The 18,713-nt window shown below is 42.4% G+C and overlaps 1 protein-coding gene across 10 annotated transcripts in view; it reads left to right on the top strand.

Moving 5' to 3' along the window:
- Window positions 1–18,713, top strand: part of zmp:0000001200 (dedicator of cytokinesis protein 9) — a 43,313-nt gene that overhangs the window by 7,501 nt on the left and 17,099 nt on the right. For 2 of the 10 annotated variants that reach the window (XM_049727436.2, XM_049727434.2), the window contains exons 1-3: window positions 5,704–6,086; window positions 12,281–12,397; window positions 17,178–17,267. In XM_049727436.2, coding sequence (XP_049583393.1) covers window positions 5,916–6,086; window positions 12,281–12,397; window positions 17,178–17,267 — 378 coding nt within the window. In that variant the 5' untranslated portion in view covers window positions 5,704–5,915. Of the gene's footprint in view, window positions 1–5,691; window positions 6,087–10,919; window positions 11,203–12,280; window positions 12,398–17,177; window positions 17,268–18,713 lie in introns of those variants that run through there. The other 8 variants (XM_049727443.1, XM_049727441.2, XM_049727444.2 and 5 more) reach the window with 6 other exon arrangements.

The raw sequence follows: 18,713 nt of genomic DNA, 5'->3' as shown, positions 1-18,713 counted from the left end.
ACTTGGGATAAATAAACCATCCCAAAATACCCAGTCAAAGGAAGAGGATGCTGGCCTCTTGATTGTTTGTTTTACTACACAGTCAGGATAACCTAACATTCTTATTTCTTCACAATCATTTGATCAACTATTTTGCAGTCCTAAAATGTGAGGCATGTGACTTTTTGAAATTCCTGCCCTATAATTGCTGCTCACCCACGTGTAACTCCAGGAAAATGTCCCTCGCAATTGCTTCACAGTTCGGATGGTAAGGGTCTGATTCTTCAACTCAACTTTATTTCTTGTGATTGTGATGTAGTGTGCTTTTTTTTTTTTTCCGAAGTCCTCTTTTGTATTTTTTAACAAACACAACATCACAACATACATATAAATATACTCACCAAACAAAATGAATTGGAATGCATGGATACCTGCAAACTCTGGATTTCCAAACAAGTGGGAGAACAGCTTTGTTTCAACTCGCTTTACACACAAATCAGCAGGAAACAGTCACTTCCCTTTTTTGAGGTCCTTCTATGGTCTCGTCTGGGAACTAGCCTGGTTTTATCTGTGGTGCTACATACACGGCTGATGTCCACCAGACGTACTTCATCATTGCAGAAGCCTAGACATTGAAACGCAGACAGCTGCAGCCTTGACCGTCCTTCCAGAAAGACTCCTCAGAAGACACGCCAACTCCTCTTGAGTCTGGCCTCTCTGGGCCACACATGGGGCCTCTAGTGTCTTTGTTTAAAGTGTTCACGCCTTGGAGTGAAAAGGAGAAACTCAAGATGACCCCGCTATTTCCACAGGTGCTGCCTGTGATGTTTTACTTTGTCTGCACCCAACCGTTGCTGCTAACAAGTTGAAAGCATTGTAGTGACAACGTCCAACAGATGTTGCGACCTGCAACTATTAATCGATAACTAATCGATTAGCAAATGAATCACTAATTATTTTTGAGAATTAATGAAGCGCTTCCGTATTTTCTTCAAATTTAAAATACTGTCCTGTTTCAGGATGGAATTATTTTCTTTATCCGATTCATCACGACACCACCTGCCTACCTCCTGGGAAACTCTAGGGAACAAAGATTTAAAGAACCGGCAGGTTTCATTCCAGGAGAAGCGCAATGTTTTTTCTTAACCTCCTCAAGGTCAATTTAATAAAGTCACAACGATTTCACTTGAAAGTGTCACGTCTCGACCCCAACTGCTCCACTATGTGTCTGTTGTCTTGGTTGCTGTCGTGTCGTCTTCATGTCCTTTTGGTTCCTGTCGGTGTCAAGAATGTTTTCGTTGGGAAGTCATTTTGTTTTGCTAAGTCATGTCAGTTTACCGAGTCTGTATTTTGAGTTCCGGCAATAAACCCTGGTCCAAGCTGCACTTGGTCGTCCTGCTCCATGCTCCACCCGACCGTGACAGAATGATCCGACCATCACAGCGGCCAGCGCTTGGACCACCCTTCACCACCAGCTCCCGCTGCGACGCCCGATCCACATCCGAGCATGTTCCAGCGCCATGTTCCAGCCGCCATCGGATCTTGCTCCAGCGACGCCGGACTCACGGCCGCCATCGGAATTCCCCCCCCCCCCCCCCCGGCGCCATCAGCTCCGCGACCGTCATCGGACTTCGCTCCCGCGACGCCGGACCCGCGGCCGCCATCGGAGTTCCTCCCGGCACCCTCGCCTCTGCGACCGTCGTCGGACTTCGCTGCCGCGACGCCGGACCCGCGGCCGCTATCGGAGTGCCCCCCGGCGCCATCGGACTCGCGGCCACCACCGGACTCCATCCCAGCGTTGCAGGACCTGCGGGCGTCGCCAGATTTCGGGCCAGCTGCACCGGACCCGCGATCGTCCCTGGCCCCACTCCCACTGCTGTGGCGCGTGGTGGCTCATGCTGCTGCCACAGCTCCGCCTTCCGATTGACGCTGATCGCGATCTGGACTTTTAAATGCCGCCGATTGCGGCGCTGACTTTCGTATGCCGCTGATTGCGGTTCTGTTTCCCCGAGTCGCCGCAGAGTGCGGTTGTGTTTCCCCGAGTTTCCGCCGAGTGCGGTTCGGTTCCCCAAGTCGCCGCCCGAGTGCGGTTCGGTTCCCCAAGTCGCCGCCCGAGTGCGGTTCGGTTCCCCAAGTCGCCGCCCGAGCGCGGTTCTGTCCCCGAAGTCGCCGCCCGAGTGCGGTTCTGTCCCCGAAGTCGCCGCCCGAGCGCGGTTCTGTCCCCGAAGTCGCCGCCCGAGTGCGGTTCTGTCCCCGAAGTCGCCCCCGAGTGCGGTTCTGTCCCCGAAGTCACCGCCCGAGTGCGGTTCTGTCCCCGAAGTCGCCGCCCGAGTGCGGTTCTGTCCCCTAGGTCGCCGCCAGAGTGCGGTTCTGTCCCCCAAGTCGCCGCCAGAGTGCGGTTCTGTCCCCCAAGTCGCCGCCCGAGTGCGGTTCGGTTCCCCAAGTCGCCGCCCGAGTGCGGTTCGGTTCCCCAAGTCGCCGCCCGAGTGCGGTTCGGTTCCCCAAGTCACCGCCCAAGTGCGGTTCGGTTCCCCAAGTCGTCGCCGGAGTGCGGTTCTGTCTCCCAAGTCTCCGCCCGAGTGCGGTTCTGTCTCCCAAGTCGCGGCCCGAGTGCGGTTCTGTCCCCCAAGTCGCCGCCGAGTGCGGTTCTGTCCCCCAAGTCGCCGCCCGAGTGCGGTTCGGTTCCAAGTCGCCGCCCGAGTGCGGTTCGGTTCCCCAAGTCGCCGCCCGTGTGCGGTTCGGTTCCCCAAGTCGCCGCCCGAGTGCGGTTCGGTTCCCCTAGTTTTTTGGGGGGACGTCGGGAGCCGTCCCTTGTGGGGGGGGGGGGGTTCTGTCACGTCTCGTCCCCAACTGCTCCACTATGCGTCTGTTGTCTTGGTTGCTGTCGTGTCGTCTTCATGTCCTTTTGGTTCCTGTCGGTGTCAAGAATGTTTTCGTTGGGAAGTCATTTTGTTTTGCTAAGTCATGTCAGTTTACCGAGTCTGTATTTTGAGTTCCGCCAATAAACCCTGGTCCAAGCTGCACTTGGTCGTCCTGCTCCATGCTCCACCCGACCGTGACAGAAAGTAGCTTTGTGGTCACATGGGATGTACGTAATGTAATCTTTATGTGCAGTGAGATAGCCCAGATGGTATATGATACAAGGGTGTGTTACTTCCAACCTACAACCTTTCAACCTCACAGCCATGCTGTCACTGTCACGGTAATCTATGCCACCGCTGCTCTTATCTCTTCGGCAGCTGCTGCAGATTTCAGTCGAGTAGCACAAAATTGACTGTCACAGTTTATGAGGTCAAAGCAGTGCTTTTTTTCTTTTTTATGGTGCTGTAGATGTAGCCGAGTTGTTGAGGGCAATAGTTAACAGAAGCTACATATGCAGCAATGACTCAGCGCGCCCTTAATTCACCACCGGTCCAGGATACTGTTTCAGAAATAATTTCCTCCAAATCTAATAAGGGGACATTGATTGACTTCATGTCATCTTAATAGCATTGAGTACAGTGGTGCCTTGAGATACAAGTGATCTGATTTTCCACATACTGTAAGAGACATCAGTTCGGCCAATTTTGTTTGCTTTAGCTTGAGAGTCAGATTGGACACAAGCTCTGTATGGTGTGTTGGGCTAATTTAAAACACAAGTGGCAGTTGAGCAAATATTCAACAATTCTTCAAAAAAGTGCCTTCCAGTCAAAGTTTACTATCAAACTAAACATAAAACAAAAAGAAATACATCAATTCTTTGCAGTTAAAACAATCACAAACTGTTAGTCTGCTAGCTTAATGCTAACAGTTGATGACAAATGCTATTGTCGAGCTAATGAATAGCATTGATGTACGAAATTGATATAAGGACTATTATTACAATTAGTTTTGGAAAAGATATTTCAGTTTGTTTTGGGGAGCTGATTCGAACAGATTAAACAAAATTTTGTGATCCAAGTGTTTTGAGACCAATTAAATTTCTATTTCATGACTCAATTGTATTAGATAATTTTTCCATAAGTGTTGGCAATCCAATACAACACCATCTGTAGCAGTCCTGTCAGCTTGCGTTTATGTATTTAGTGGCATGCCCTTTCTTGTAGCGGAGGAATCTGTATCCTCGAGGCATAAAATGCATCATCGCCACCTGTGATGCTGAGTTCCAACCACGTCAGCACAGGGCAATGAGTCATTATGATTTGAAATAGTCACTGATTAGTAATAGCATTGCCGATATGCCGAACCTTTCAAAACTGGTCACACAGGGGTGGAATTTAGAAATACATACATTTGGCAATAATGTTGCAAAACAACTACACAAAGTAATGAAGCCACACACTGAATAAATTCTTCAACGTTTGATGAAGTAAGCTCTTGCACAATCTGTCTGATATCATGTTTAAATGAGGTTGAGTTGTTTTACGCAATGTGCACACTTTAGTTGTATTTTGAATTGCATTACCTCAATATATTCCTAACTTAGCGGTTTAATTATCTTAATTTTTCATCAGTTTCATTGTATCTCACCATAAAATGACAATAAAGGCTTCTTATTATATCTATTTTTTTTAATTGGTTATTCATATGTGTCAAAATGAAAATGAAGAAAATGAAGGTTAAAAGTACATTTCCATTCCTTCGCACACAGTAAAACGTAATCACTCCTACTGCGCCAGAGAGCTTCTCTCTTTTTATTTCTTGAATCGGCTCTTGTGGAGGTTTGCCAGATATGCCCTGTGGCTTCTTATTGTACAGTCAAATGTAGTTCAGTGTGCCAGGCTACTGAAATATTAACACAGCAGCAGCAGCAGCATGCAAGGATGGCTTTGCAAGCATTCCTCGTGTAACCCTGATGGGAAAGTGGAGTCAGCTTCTTTGAATAGTATACTACGATTGTGTTCTAATCTTTTGAGACGTAACAGTAAAATCCACATTTCAGGGAGTCGGTCTATTGTTGACGCATTGTGTGCACTGTGCAGTGGCCGTTGTGTGACTTAAGCACAGTTGAAAGCGCATGCCTTAATTGGCGTGCATGCTGCGCCTCGCCGTGACACAATTTTAATTACCGAGAATTCCCTTCAAAGACTGCATTTTCAGATGAATTATTATCCAGCATTCCAAATGATCACATTTTAGTTGCTCTTGGCAGATTGTCTAGCAGCAGCTGATATCTTCAAATCCTCCCATTTCGATCTTTGGACAACATGTTGCTGAAGTTGTGTTTCGATTCAATGATGGCTGTGCATACTCCTGCCTTTTTTTTGCTTTTCTTAAAAGCAGTTGACTGATGTATTTAGCATCACTTTGATAAGTGTCACCCCTGTTGGCTTTTCTTGAACTAGAAAAGCATTCAGCCATATTGCTGTTTGCCAGTTCACGGGAGCAAAACTCTCCCTCTGGATATACTGTCGCATTTACTGTAACCCATTTATTTCTTACTCATTCGCGTGGCTGCAAAGAGGCTATATATATATATATATATATATATATATATATATATATATATCTATATATATATATATATATATATATATATATATATATATATATATATATATATATATATATACACATATAATATAATGTGTTCAGTGTTAAGGTCAGCACTCAGTGAGGCTGCTGCAGAGGTCTCTCATCCCTCCCATCCCTCATCCTGCGCTCTTCCTCCCTCACTCGCTAGCTCGCTGCATCTCGCATGCTGACTGGCTTATTGCAGCCTACACAGAGTGAAGCGGCTAACAAATACAGCTGGGCTCTCCTCTCCTCCTCCTCCGTGTGTGTTAATTCTACAGCCATCCTGCTTTTCGGGGTCGCCACTCTTGGCGCCCGGACGCCGGCGCTTCCTCCCTGGGTCGGAAGATTGCAGGGTCAGATCATGGAGGGAGAAGGAAACGGGCAAAGGAGACTAAACTGGGTCAAGCGGTCCTGACTGATGCCCGTTTGGACCTGGAGGGATGGGGTGCACCACCAGCACGGTCGTCTTTGATGGGCTGCGAACTGTCTTGGAGAGGAACTGTAGCGGTTACATCTGTAAAGGAACCGCTGAGCCCATTGGGCCATCTGAGGTTGAGAGAGCGATCAGTCGGAGGGAGTCTCGTATCTTTCCCACACCGAGAGTGCTAAAGGTGTGTATGTGGGTTTGAATTATTCATTTTAATTTAGTTGGAACAGCTTCATGTAAACAGTACTTTTCAACTTGAGACCTAACATCCTCGCATTTATATTGATTTGACATGTTTTCTGTCAATCCCATTATATTTATTTTCTGCTCATACGTACATAATAATGTCATGTGGGAATTGACACTGTAAAAGAGGCTATTAATGTATATTTAATGTCTTATTGTTGTGGTGTAGAATTGCATCACGTGCTATGTTTCTAATATGTTGACTCGATGAGGGAACCCAAAGATGTGCGATGCAATACAAACATTTCAGTTTTACATTTATTTACGTATTTATCTATTTATTTATGTTTTTATTTTATTGTATTTTATTTTATATGGCTAAAATGACCCCCAGTGGTACACTTGGTCATAAAAAGAGCGCCTTGTTGTCAGCTGTGAGTGCATGCATGTCAGACTCAGTGCAGACAGAGTTTAAAGACAAACGTTATCTAATTATAATATAATATAATTTTCATTAGGTGAGTACAAGACAGTCTTTCAGACAAAACAAAAAAAATTAGGCCAGTGCAGTATACTAATTTCAGGACCCATTTATAATTAATTCGTTGTAGGCGAAATACAGCCGACTCAGCAATAACAGAGTGTTAATATGAGCGTATCAAATGTAGGGCAGTTGGAGTGCTGGATCTTTCCTTCCACTAAGCACTACATGGGTTAAAGCCTCTCCGGGCTGGCATGGCGATGAGGATGAGGATGAGGAGGGGCCGGCAGGCGTCGGGGCACAGAGGTCTTTCTGTCTTCCTGAAATCAATCGCTATTCTTCATCTGACAGGCCACAGGCTTGGCCACGCTACGGCTACTCCGTACCAGCTTGTCTTGCCCTTCTGCTTGTTGTTGCGTTCACGAGAGCGTGTGCAGAACGCGTCTCCTTTCTCGTGATGGCTCATCAGCAGAAATCCCAGTGACAGTGGAGAGCAAGGAATTAGGTCAAGGGCACCGTGGCTTCTCTTGGATCGGAAAAGGTCTTATCATGGAGATGGGGTTCAATTAATCCCCTGTCAGCAGTCTTGCAGATCAATAGTTAAATGTGATGTGCTTTCCTCATCACATTATTTTCCATTGTGTCACACTCAACGGTCGCCTCGGCCGTCGATGCCCTTCGCACTTCGCCAATCCATTAGGCCACATTACGAGATGATCTAAATGGTCGAGTTTTAATTCCTTCTGATTGCGGCGGGTGGAGGTTTAAAATAGAGTTGAAGAGGTCAAGGATCACTCAGGCAATATTGTGAATATTGAGTATGCTTAAAAGGCTGCTATTGTTTACGTCTTTCCATTCTTTGCTTTCACAAAACCGCAACTTCCATCTCGTGTTTGAATGACCAACAACAGTGTTGAAGTATCTGCTTGTTTTATCAGAGGAATGTTGTTGCAAAAGAAAGTTTGTGTTGACGCCGGCTTGGTTTAAGATAGAGGTGTCTTTCATCGCTTGTCTTGGGGAGGAGCGATTCCCACATACCCCCTGAAACTTTTGCTTTCATTGAACCACATCTAATGAGATGTTCCTTTGTGTGGGGGAGTTGAATACCAAACCAGCTCTGCATGTCATCAACTATAAATTATCTGCTTGTTAAATTCAATTTAATATCATTATAGCCATTTTTATAGTAATCTGTTTTGAGTGTTTATATTACTGTGATGTGGCTTGTGGCACACCAAAAATGTACAGCATAAATGCCAGTAATGTGACTATTTAAAGGGCACTGCTAAGTAATGTGAGTGTGTGTAAATGTTAATACATCATAAAAGGGTCCTGTTATGGGAAATTGACTATTTAATAGCTGGTGTATATATAATAATTGGGTCTCTGGAGTCCCTGCCCATCCATCAAGTGTGAAATTACACACACACAGACTTCTTCCTGCTGTGATTAGTTTGACTTGGTGAAGATGCTATGCTATTATGCTACGCTATGCTACGCCTCCTTTAGGAACCTCTAGAAACAAACCAGACCGTTTGTCACAGCAGTTTTTTCTCTGCAATGTTTTTCTTTGTGGTCTACAAAAAAAATATTCATTTACATTCGCTTTATCATCACAGATGGCCTTCACGGTCACCTCTATGCGGCGCTCATATTGCTACTTGTGACCCAACAGTAAAACATCAACAGCCGCAGGCTTTTTTTCCTGGTAATTGCCTCCATCTTTTCAGACATTTCAACCTAATTGCTGAAACTTGGCCCATTATCTTCAGATCCCACAGTTAGATTCTCTGAAAAGACATCCAAGTAGATTGATTGTATTGGAGCACCATTTAAATTTGTCTCTGCAGTGATCATTAAGAAGCTGTATTGAATCTTTGCCAGATTGATTTCGCTGTCTGTGCTTCTGATAGTCCGTTAAAAGGTTGATACTGAGTACATGTATTTGCAAAACAAATCCAGACTTTCTTACTCTTTCCTAAGTTCTACATGGCATGTTTTGATGAATTTCAGTGTCAGAACTCTCTGGAGGCTCATGGGTGGTGGTCTCTGGTTCCTAAGAGAAGCTAAGGGGTGGGCTGTGTTTTTCCTTACATTCCAGGTTCCACCCTGTTTTGCTACGGCTTACACCAAGATTCTATCAAGTCTTTATTACGGAAATGAACAATGCAAATACGGTCCTGTTAAAGCGTGACCAGTGCAACTTGCAGGTAATGTTTGCAAGAAATTAAATCACAGCAACCAAGAATAAACCTAAGAATAGTGTTCTTTTATCTGTTGTTTATTTATCATTATGTTAAATGAAATTTTAGATAACAAAAGTAATAGAGGTCTTGGTACTTTATCAGTGAGTAATTAAAGTGATTTCCTCATACTGATAGAAAAAAATGGTGTATACTATGAACAGTTGAGGAGTTCACCAGACAGACAGTTAAAATGAGGGCACACGAAGCCTTCCGGTGACTTCCTCACGCCTCAGGGACTCTCCGTGTATATATGACACATGGGGCCATTATTTTGTAGCGGCTAAAATTAGCCTCTTTAAGTTGTGTTTCCAGGCAGCAAATTCAATTCTCTTTTCCGTGTGTGTGGGGAGAGGCTGAAAAGATGTTTTGTATCACTTAATGTCAACATCTGTTGAAAAAAAAGAAAACACAGGGTAAATTTGTGAAGTGTAGCCAGAAGTGGCTATAAAACAGTGTGAGCATTGCTGCTGTTTTTAAGTGGGTCTTGTTGTGGGCCTTTAAATCTAAAGAGAGTTTGGAGTCATCATCTGCTTACAAATCATGAAGAGTTGCTAGCAGTGTAGTCATCCCTTGGAAATGATTTTGTTTACCAAGTGTCATTTTATAACGATTGTATTTTGTATCAATGGTTGCGTAGTTTGAAACGCAGGCATGATAGATTTTAACAGCTGGTAGCAACTAGCGCAATTAATGCTACTCTGCTAAAATGGGTGAAAAATTATACAATATCCACTTTGTTTTTCTTTCTTTGTGATTAGTAACAGGCTCCACTGCATGCCACTCGCCATAATTTCATGTGGTGCGTCAACCTCAGCATCTTTTTTAAACACGTTGACTTCCTCCATAAACTCAAAAATGCTGATCGCAATCAGAACCGACGGTTCCTCGCATCTTGGTGGATGATAAAGGTGGTAGACTTTGTCAACCAGTTTTCACAGACACACTTGGACATTGTGCCTATGTGTGATGTTGGAAGAGGAGCAGCTGTTGGAAAGCTGACCTAGTCTCACTCCTCTAGTTAAACCGATACCAGCTTGAAAAGATAACATCCTCCTCCGTAACGATCGGTCCCATTCCAAGGTGGCTCGACTGGGGTTGTGTCATGTTGGAATGCCCCTCGAGCAGTTGTATCAACGAGTAGCCAGACAGGAGCTGGTCCTGATCTGTGAAAATTTACAGTCATTGTCTCACACGGTCACCCGGATGAGCTTTCAATTTAAAACAGAAAAAAAAAAATGTTGGCAGTGTAAAATCCTTTGAATGTCTACTTGTCATCACACAACTGTAATAAAGGATAAAAACATGAAGCTAGCGTGAGTAGAAGACATTCTTCATTGTCACTTCTCGGGTGGCCTAGCGGTTAGCTTGTCTGACTCACAGTTCTGAAGTTCTTGGATCGAATCTGGGATCTGTCCTTCCTGTGTAGCATGTTCTGCTGTTGGTTTTCTCCGGGTGCTCCAACTTCCTACCGCATTCCAAAGATGATGTCGTTCAGGTTAATTTAAGACTTAAGGCCAGCCGCACGGCATGAGGTTTGGCGATGAGTTTTTATGAGTGGCCGACTGTCAGCCGCTGATTTTGCAATGACTCGGCCGTCTATTCAATCTCCTTTCAGAGAAGGCTACCAAAATCCGAGGGTACTTAAGAAGCTGAAATTTCAAGATTTAGGACAATTTTAAATCAAGCAAGACAATCGTGTCATTTTCAATGAATCAATCATTGCCAGTCTTGCTCTGTTCTAAGCTATAGAAGCCAGTTTTACATGAGTCTCTGCGATTCGATGAGTCTGGCAACATTATCACAAGATCTGACTCACTCGTCAGTGTTGTCACAGGGTACAGTAATGCTGTGCAAACATCGCTGCCTGATGTCATCTTTATCTCTCACGGTTCTTATTTCAGCTGTCACAAACGCCTTGAGTTGACCCCCGCCCGAATATCTTGTGTTATCTTGCTTTTTTTTTTTTTGCTTTCTCTTTGCAGGTGGATAGTAGAGAGGTCATCTAGCAGTTGCGTATGAGCGCGTCCATCCACGTGCGGGGGTGTTGAACTCCCCCCGGGTAGTGTAGGAGGGGCCATCTCCTCAGGCTGGGTGTGAGCCCAGCACTCTCAGATCAGTTGCAGAAAAAGGAGGGTGTGTGAGCTCAACTCTGAGAGAAACCTCCAAAAGTTTTTGGTTTTTTTCCAGTGCAAGGATTCTCCCCTGTTGGATATGCTGGCTAACCACTTCTTTTGGGGATCTTTCTTGGAAGTATCTTAGCACAGCTGTTGACAATGCAAGGAAGGGCCAGTAAAGTTCCAAAGAAGGAGCTCGTCATAGAGAGTCCCCAGCAGTATCAGAGTTTGGCTGCAGCGGAGGCTGAGGTGGACTCAGTGCCGCAGGTGGTGGTAAGGCATTTTCATACGCTGGCTCTAATATTGTGTACTATGATATGTGTCATGGAGGTTAACCACAGTGATTAAGTCTCAAAGCAGGTGTCATGTGTGTCATGACGTGCATCAGAAACACATGCTTACAATGCTGTGTTAGCACCAGGTGGAAAGGACTGGTGAACTTGAGTTTATTTTATTATGGTGACTTGTAAAGTAGGTTTATTTGGCTCAAAAATCAAACTTAATTGGTCCGGGGGTTGAGCCGCTCCAGACTGAAGACTGAATGTGTGTGTGCATGTGTATGTGTATGTGTGTGTGTGTGTGTGTGTGCGTGTGTGTGTGTGTGTGTATGTGTATATATATATATATATATATATATATATATATATATATATATATATATATATATATATATATATATATATATAATCATACACACACCATTGTAATTTGAGGAATGAGATGAGATCATGCTTGCTTGCTCTTGCGTGAGCTTTTTTTTTTTTTTAACTCATGATGCTGTGCGGTTGACCACTTTTGGGCCATAGACAAAGAATTGTGGGAATGCCCAGTTGGCAGTGCAAAGAGACAAAAGCCAGCAACAACCAAAGAAAGAAGAATTAGAAGAAAAATGTGTGTCTTGCTGAAAGACTATTTTTCTTCTTTGCTCTAATTGCCTGTGCAGATATTTGGCAACAATGTCCGAATGAGATGTTGCAAGCTGACATTGATTCTGCAAAAACGCATTTTCTAATTGGGTGTTTTTATGACGGGGATTGGAAAACATTTATTACATCAGGGTTTCCTTTCCACAGGCTTGGGATGTGGCGAGGGTGAAGACCATAGTGTATTTTTTATTTATTCATTTTTTTAACCTTTATTTACCCAGGCAAACAATTAAGAACAAATTCTTATTTACAACTGCGTTCTGAATTATTTATTATTCACACCTTTTTCTCACATCATTCTTCTCTGGAAATAATTTTGCAATCCTTTTTTAATATGTCTTTTTAAGAAAAGCAGTGGGGCTAATAATAATTATCCTATAGAATTGCTGATTTAATTTCATAACAACTTTGTCTTCATTCTCCAGGTGAAGCCTAAGGTGATCGAGCCGCTGGACTATGAAAATGTCCTTGTGCAGAGGAAGACCCAGATCATCAGTGATGTCCTCAGGGACATGCTTAAGTTCCCGCTGGAGGACTTTGAGGTGAGTTCCACTACGACCATGCAAACCTTCACAAGAAAAAAACCCAAGGAAGGAAGATTGATTGGCATTGGTAGGAAGTGAGAAGGTCATGTGAAGTTAGGACTATGTATTTATCTAAGGGAGTGGTACTCTGGTTTTGATTTACCGTGGATGCTATCACGTTACGGAATAAAAATGTGCTTTAGATTAAAATCTCCAATGTTGAATATGTTTCAGGGTGTAGTAATGACGCAAGGGCTAAAAAAATCGAATTTATTTCTATATTGCTAGCTTGCTTTCTTTGTATTTGTTTGCCTTCTGTCTTTTCCTCTGGGCCAATGTTGTGAGTACAGGGTGGGGTGACCTTTGGCGGTTTTTCCTTTGTTTACATCCTTCCATGCTGTAGCAAGAGGGGATGTCGTGGGTCATCAGTTTAATTGGCTCATTCGTATGTTGTGACAGAGCGAGCGTTATCTGCAGCCACATTGTGCAGGACGTTGGCTTCCTCCGAGGTTCCACGTGGAGGCGGGGGGACATTTAATGGAAAACTGGTTATGTGCTTTTACCTCAGGAAATTGGACTTTTTGAGCGTACCAAAGGTTCACAAAGGCTCAATGACCTTGCCAAGGACCTGATCAAATGCTTCAATGGTGGAGTATGATTTTTGTTTTCACAGCTGAGAAGAGAAGGACTTCTTTTTGTCACTGACCATGACTTTTACTTTTTTTGATTTTTTTTGTTTTTTTGTATAAAACTCTATTCAAAGTAGATTAATGACTGGGAGCGCAAACACATTTGTCAGATAATCGCAATGCGAAGGAAAGGCTCATTTAATTCCAAAGACTCGACTTTGGGAATCAGCTGACCTTTAAAGAATGGCAGTTTGGCGTATTGTTTAGGAATCAGCACACTACACTAACTCCTTAAAAAATACAATGAAATGTAGCATTCTCGTTTATACTGCAGGCTCCTGTTACCTTAGTAACGCTCACCTGTCTCTGGCATTCCCCACGTCCATTCATCTTTGCTTCAATTGGCTTGCTAAAGGTCTAAAGTGTACAAAAAAAAAACATTATGCATTAGCATTAAGCTAATGGTCATAAATGCAAAGTTGTGTAGAGGTCACAAATCAAACCATACATTTTATCTTGATCGAGATAACTCTTATCTCAAGTTAGCAGTACATTTATAACTGACATGATCATTACAGACACTTTTTACATTTGAACGGGCTTGGCCGCTAAACGTCCCAGTTGTGCAGCCATTACTTTATCTTTGAATGTTTCATGTTCTTGCCTGCTGTGAAGCGAGCATAGTAGCATGGCGCACAAATGGTACATTGTCGAGGTCTGACAGGTGATTCCGACTTTTGGTCGCCCAGTGATTGAACATGACATCTGCTCATGCCTCTATAGACTCCTGTTAAAATTTTAGCTAAGCTTTCAGCAGGATGAAAGAGCTCCTTTGTCAGTGGGTTATGATTATGAAAGGTCCAGTGTTTTTCTGTTCGTCCTTATCGGAATTTGTGTCCAATATCTTCTGTATTTTATTATTATTCTGACGCATCAAAAGTCATATGTTGCTGCTGTTTTTCTCTAAGACAATGTTTATACTCCCTCCATCTGTTTTGTATTTCCAATTTGTTGGCATAGCGCACTTTCTCCCCACTCTCTCGATGAGTCCGAAGGTATTTGTCCAAAATATCAGTTTGAAGTCCATCCATCAAAAACAAAGCGTCATTTGGGCGTTACTACCTTTTTACTTCTATCCTCCCCTGACTCATGAGACTCACGGCATTTCAAGTACCGTATTTTCCGGACTATAAGTCGCTCCGGAGTATAAGTCGCACCAGCCATAAAATGCCCCAAAAAGTGAAAAAAAACATATATAAGTCGCTCCGGAGTATAAGTCGCATTTTGGGGGCAATTTATTCGACAAAATCCCACACCAAAAACAGTCATGAACGAGCAACAACAGGCTAAACGATAGCAACAACAGGCTAAACGATAGGTATGCTAACGTGACAAACACAAACAAAGAGCTGAGAACGGGCCTGACGTAACATATAGAGTGATTAAGGACAACTATTACATGAATAACATGTTTATAAAACCATCAGTGTCACTCCAATTCATTAAATAGCAACAACAGGCTAAACGATAGGTATGCTAACGTGACAAACTCAAAGAAAGAGCTGAGAACGGGCCTGACGTAACATATAGAGTGATTAAGGACAACTATTACATGAATAACATGTTTATAAAACCATCGGTGTCACTCCAATTCATTAAATAGCAACAACAGGCTAAACGATAGGTATGCTAACTTGACAAACACAAACAAAGAGCTGAGAACGGGCCTGACGTAACATATAGAGTGATTAAGGACAACTATTACATGAATAACATGTTTATAAAACCATCGGTGTCACTCCAATTCATTAAATCCATCGATCGATCTTTGTCAACAATGGGTGCGCACGGCTGAGGGCGCTTGCGCTTCAAAATATTCCACAGGCTCATATAACGATAGATAAACTATATTTTAAATAACTATAATACAAGCCAATAATATTATCAAACCATCCGTGCACTTTAATTCCATTAAATCCATCGATCAAATTCCTCGTCCTTTGTCAACATCGCCGCGCGTGCGCCCTGACGTCACCCTCGTCTTTATTCCACAGATCTACTATATAACTATATTGTAGCATTAACAAAGTACAAGGATAGACGTAGGTTTGGTAAACGGCTCTTTATTAAACAAAACAAACTTCCAAGCGTGTGGCGGCGTGGACTTCCAGACAGACCGGGCGTGCGTAATGGCCATGTCCGAGCCCCGCGCACCGTTCGCGGACAACCACTCGGCCGATCGTCGGCCCCCGACTCAGTAGAGACCGGGCGTGCGTAAAAGCCATAATAGTTTTTCAAACCTTCTATGTCACTCCAAATCCTTAATTCCTTCAAACTCTTTGTCCTCCGTGTCACTTAGAAATGATCACCGCTAATGATGCCGGTCGTCCTTGTGTGGGCACGTTTGTATGTAAACAACCGGCGCGCCGCGCTACTGACGTCACTTGAAATAGTAATCCATTGGTACATCACGGTTCTCCAAACTTTCTTTCTGCTGCTCGATTACTGTTTTCAGCTGCATATTTTACAACTTGAAGTTTGTAACCTGCAAAATATGAGTTTCTTTTTGGTGCCATTTTTCTTAAGCCCACCCAGTTGATGAGTCACGGCCAACGGTAAAATTTAGAGCGCCCTCATCCAGTTTCGTCTGAAAATATAATTTTTTTTGGTTGTTTTATCAAAGTCAAAGTCTGCTTTATCGTCGATATATTTTTTTTATATACTAAGACACACAAAGAGATTGAAATTACATTTCCTCTATCCCTCGGTGAGATAGTACACATATGCATACAAGCAACACAAAAAAAACCAAGAAGGCACTAACAATGAATAAATAAGAGTATTGAATAAATGATAAATAAACAAATAATAATAAATAATAATAATAAATATAAGAGGAGCAAAAATGGAGCAAGTGTACATACAGCAGACAGTGGACTTGGATATGGTGCTTTAAAGTGTTAATTGCTTTATTTGATGTTTTCTCTATTTTTTATGTTTTGAATATGTTCAAGATAAAGAAATAAAAGCATGTGAAGTGATCAACTATACTAAAAATAACATGGGAAGTGGTCAACTATACTTGTAAGTGATGTCTTAATGATCAAGTAAAAATTTGTGAAAAAAAAACATATATAAGTCGCTCTTGAGTATAAGTCGCCCCCCCATCCAAACTATGAAAAAAACCGCGACTTATAGTCCGGAAATTACGGTAAATGAATATTTTTATTAAGAATGTTTTGCCTTGTGGCAGAAGAAAGCAGACTTAATTAACACTGGCTGTTTTTCCTTTTATTTTACAACTGTGAAGTGTTTTAACACAATTGCCATTTTTTTTTTATTATAAGTCACTCGGGAGTATAAATTGCACATAGTAAAAAAAAAAAAAAAAGCATGTGTTCATTTGTAGCTCAATGAAGTGCTAAACTTGATAGCAATTTCCTGAAATGTTTTTGTCCATTGTTATTATTTTGTCATGTGTTACAAGTTAACTTGAAAACAATTGTGTTGGTTTTGTTAAAGGGAAGTAATCCGGATTGATTCGCTGTAGTACAAACTAGATATTGGCAAAGTCTTAGATGAAAGCACGTCTAAATCATGCGCTGACACAGAAAAACTGTCGAGTCTCGCAGCCCACTTGCATAAAAGCAGAACACTTGCACCCAGATTAACTTCTCTCACTTAAAGCTTGTATTTATATTCCCCCCCTGCGATCACGGGGATTTAGTGGGGTCGAATCACTTAGTTAGTTTTACAGTGATTTAATGACTTGCGCACAGAACTAATTCTCCCGCAAAGATCCGAGGAAAATAATCATTGCTAGAAAATACAGATCAGTAAATTTCAGGTATGTTCTGTGTACATAGAAAATCTAATATTGGAGGATGCAAATACCTTTTGGCCAGAGTGCAGTGAGCTTGTTAGCCGTGAGCAAAAAGGCTTTAAGGAGGCATTAAAGGTGCTGGGATACTGATGGTGCTGGGATACTGATTACTAGGCGACCATCTGTACAACATAGGCAAGGCGCCAGATTCAGGGGTGTGTACTGAAATATGGAAAAACAGAGTTAACATTCGGTCATACTTCTTTTTTTTTTTGTTGAGTATGTTTTATATTCTGTGTCACATTAATTTGCCTTTGTTGACTGATTCTCAATCTATGCGTTGCAGATTTTGACTTTGAGACGACAAGGCCGAAGTCTCTACCCAACAGTGCCTGACAATGCAGAGAAAGGCGCTCAGAGTCTGTTTGTCCAAGAGGTACACATATGATTTTATTCACCATTTTAATGTAATGAGCAGAGTAAAATGTCAAACGACAGCACCTTACGGCTAATGAAACTAATAAGGCCCGACTAATTGTAGAAGTGAGCTATAAAACAGATAGATACACGGAAAATCTGTTCCACAAAGCTGGAATGCGGTCTTGAAATGTAATCACTTGCCAAAGAGTGACAGTAATGTGAGTCATTACCTAATTTGTTGCTTGAATTAACAGTAATGCATGTAGCACATCAGAGAACATCAGGAAGAGACTGTATACTTTACGTGAAATATAGCCGCCGCCTGCTGAATGAATGACTGCGCTCATTACAAATCATTACACTGCTATTTATATTGGCTCATTGTTGTTTCTGTTTACACCAAGAAATAAATGATGATAACGAGACATGAATACCCAGACGTTTATCAAATGTCTGGTACTTCTCTGACTGTTGCGCTTTAAAGTTCTGCCAGTAAGTCTTGAACATGTCTCCATTTTAATTGATAAAGGAGATCGGGAACATTTATGAATAATAAATGCCTTCACACAATTAGGTTGGATAGAGTTCACCATTTGCACCAAAACAAAAGTGGCTATGCTATGCTATGCTATGCTATGCTACGCTATGCTATGCTATGCTATGCTATGCTATGCTATGCTATGCTAGGATCAGGTTAGTTTTGTTAAGATTGAAGTACCGTATTGGCCCGAATATAAGACGAGTGTTTTTTCATTGACATAAAACTGAAAAAGGGACCCCTCTTACATTCAGGATCAAGACAAAGGCTTTTATCAAACTTGAGTCTTGAAAAAGAGGGGGTCGTCTTATAATCGGGGTCGTCTTATATTCGGGCCAATACGGTAATTCTTCACGGTTTAAAATTTCCATTTGACGACCTTGGTTGTTAACATTTTGCCTCTTAATGTCATTTGAAGTATGAATGTGCTTGTTTTTGGCCATTCTAATACCTTTTAGAAGAAACAAAATCCTTAAGCAAGTTTACTGAGAGTTCACTGTATTCCTCCAAAAACTATTAGGTAAAATCAGCTAAGCTTTCAGGTCAATGGTCACTGTTAAGGGAGTCTTGTGTAATGCCTCAAAGACACAAAATCTCCCAATCGGGTGTTGTTTGACACGGTCAGGACAGCTGTAAAGATCAGATCAGAAACAAGTCTGTTTCTGTTTCCGACTGCTCCCTGGATTAGGTTGCACTCCATCTGATCTTGTAAAATAGCTATTGAATAAACATCAGTGAGCCGCTCCTACCTTTGACTTTGTCCGTGAACAGATGCCTTTTTCCAAGAAAGGGAGACAAAGCACTCCCACTCGGTTTGTGCTGGGGGTTGTCAGACAAAGCTTGATTGAAAACCAAAAAGAACATTCATTACTTTTCCTTATTTGTGACTCTTGCACATGCATTCTTTAACATACAGTTTATCTA

This window comes from Syngnathus scovelli, chromosome 8, assembly GCF_024217435.2.
Source record: "Syngnathus scovelli strain Florida chromosome 8, RoL_Ssco_1.2, whole genome shotgun sequence".
Lineage (NCBI taxonomy): Eukaryota > Metazoa > Chordata > Actinopteri > Syngnathiformes > Syngnathidae > Syngnathus > Syngnathus scovelli.
The sequence above is the reverse complement of the archived record's forward strand: the minus strand, read 5'-3'. Positions and strand labels throughout refer to the sequence as shown.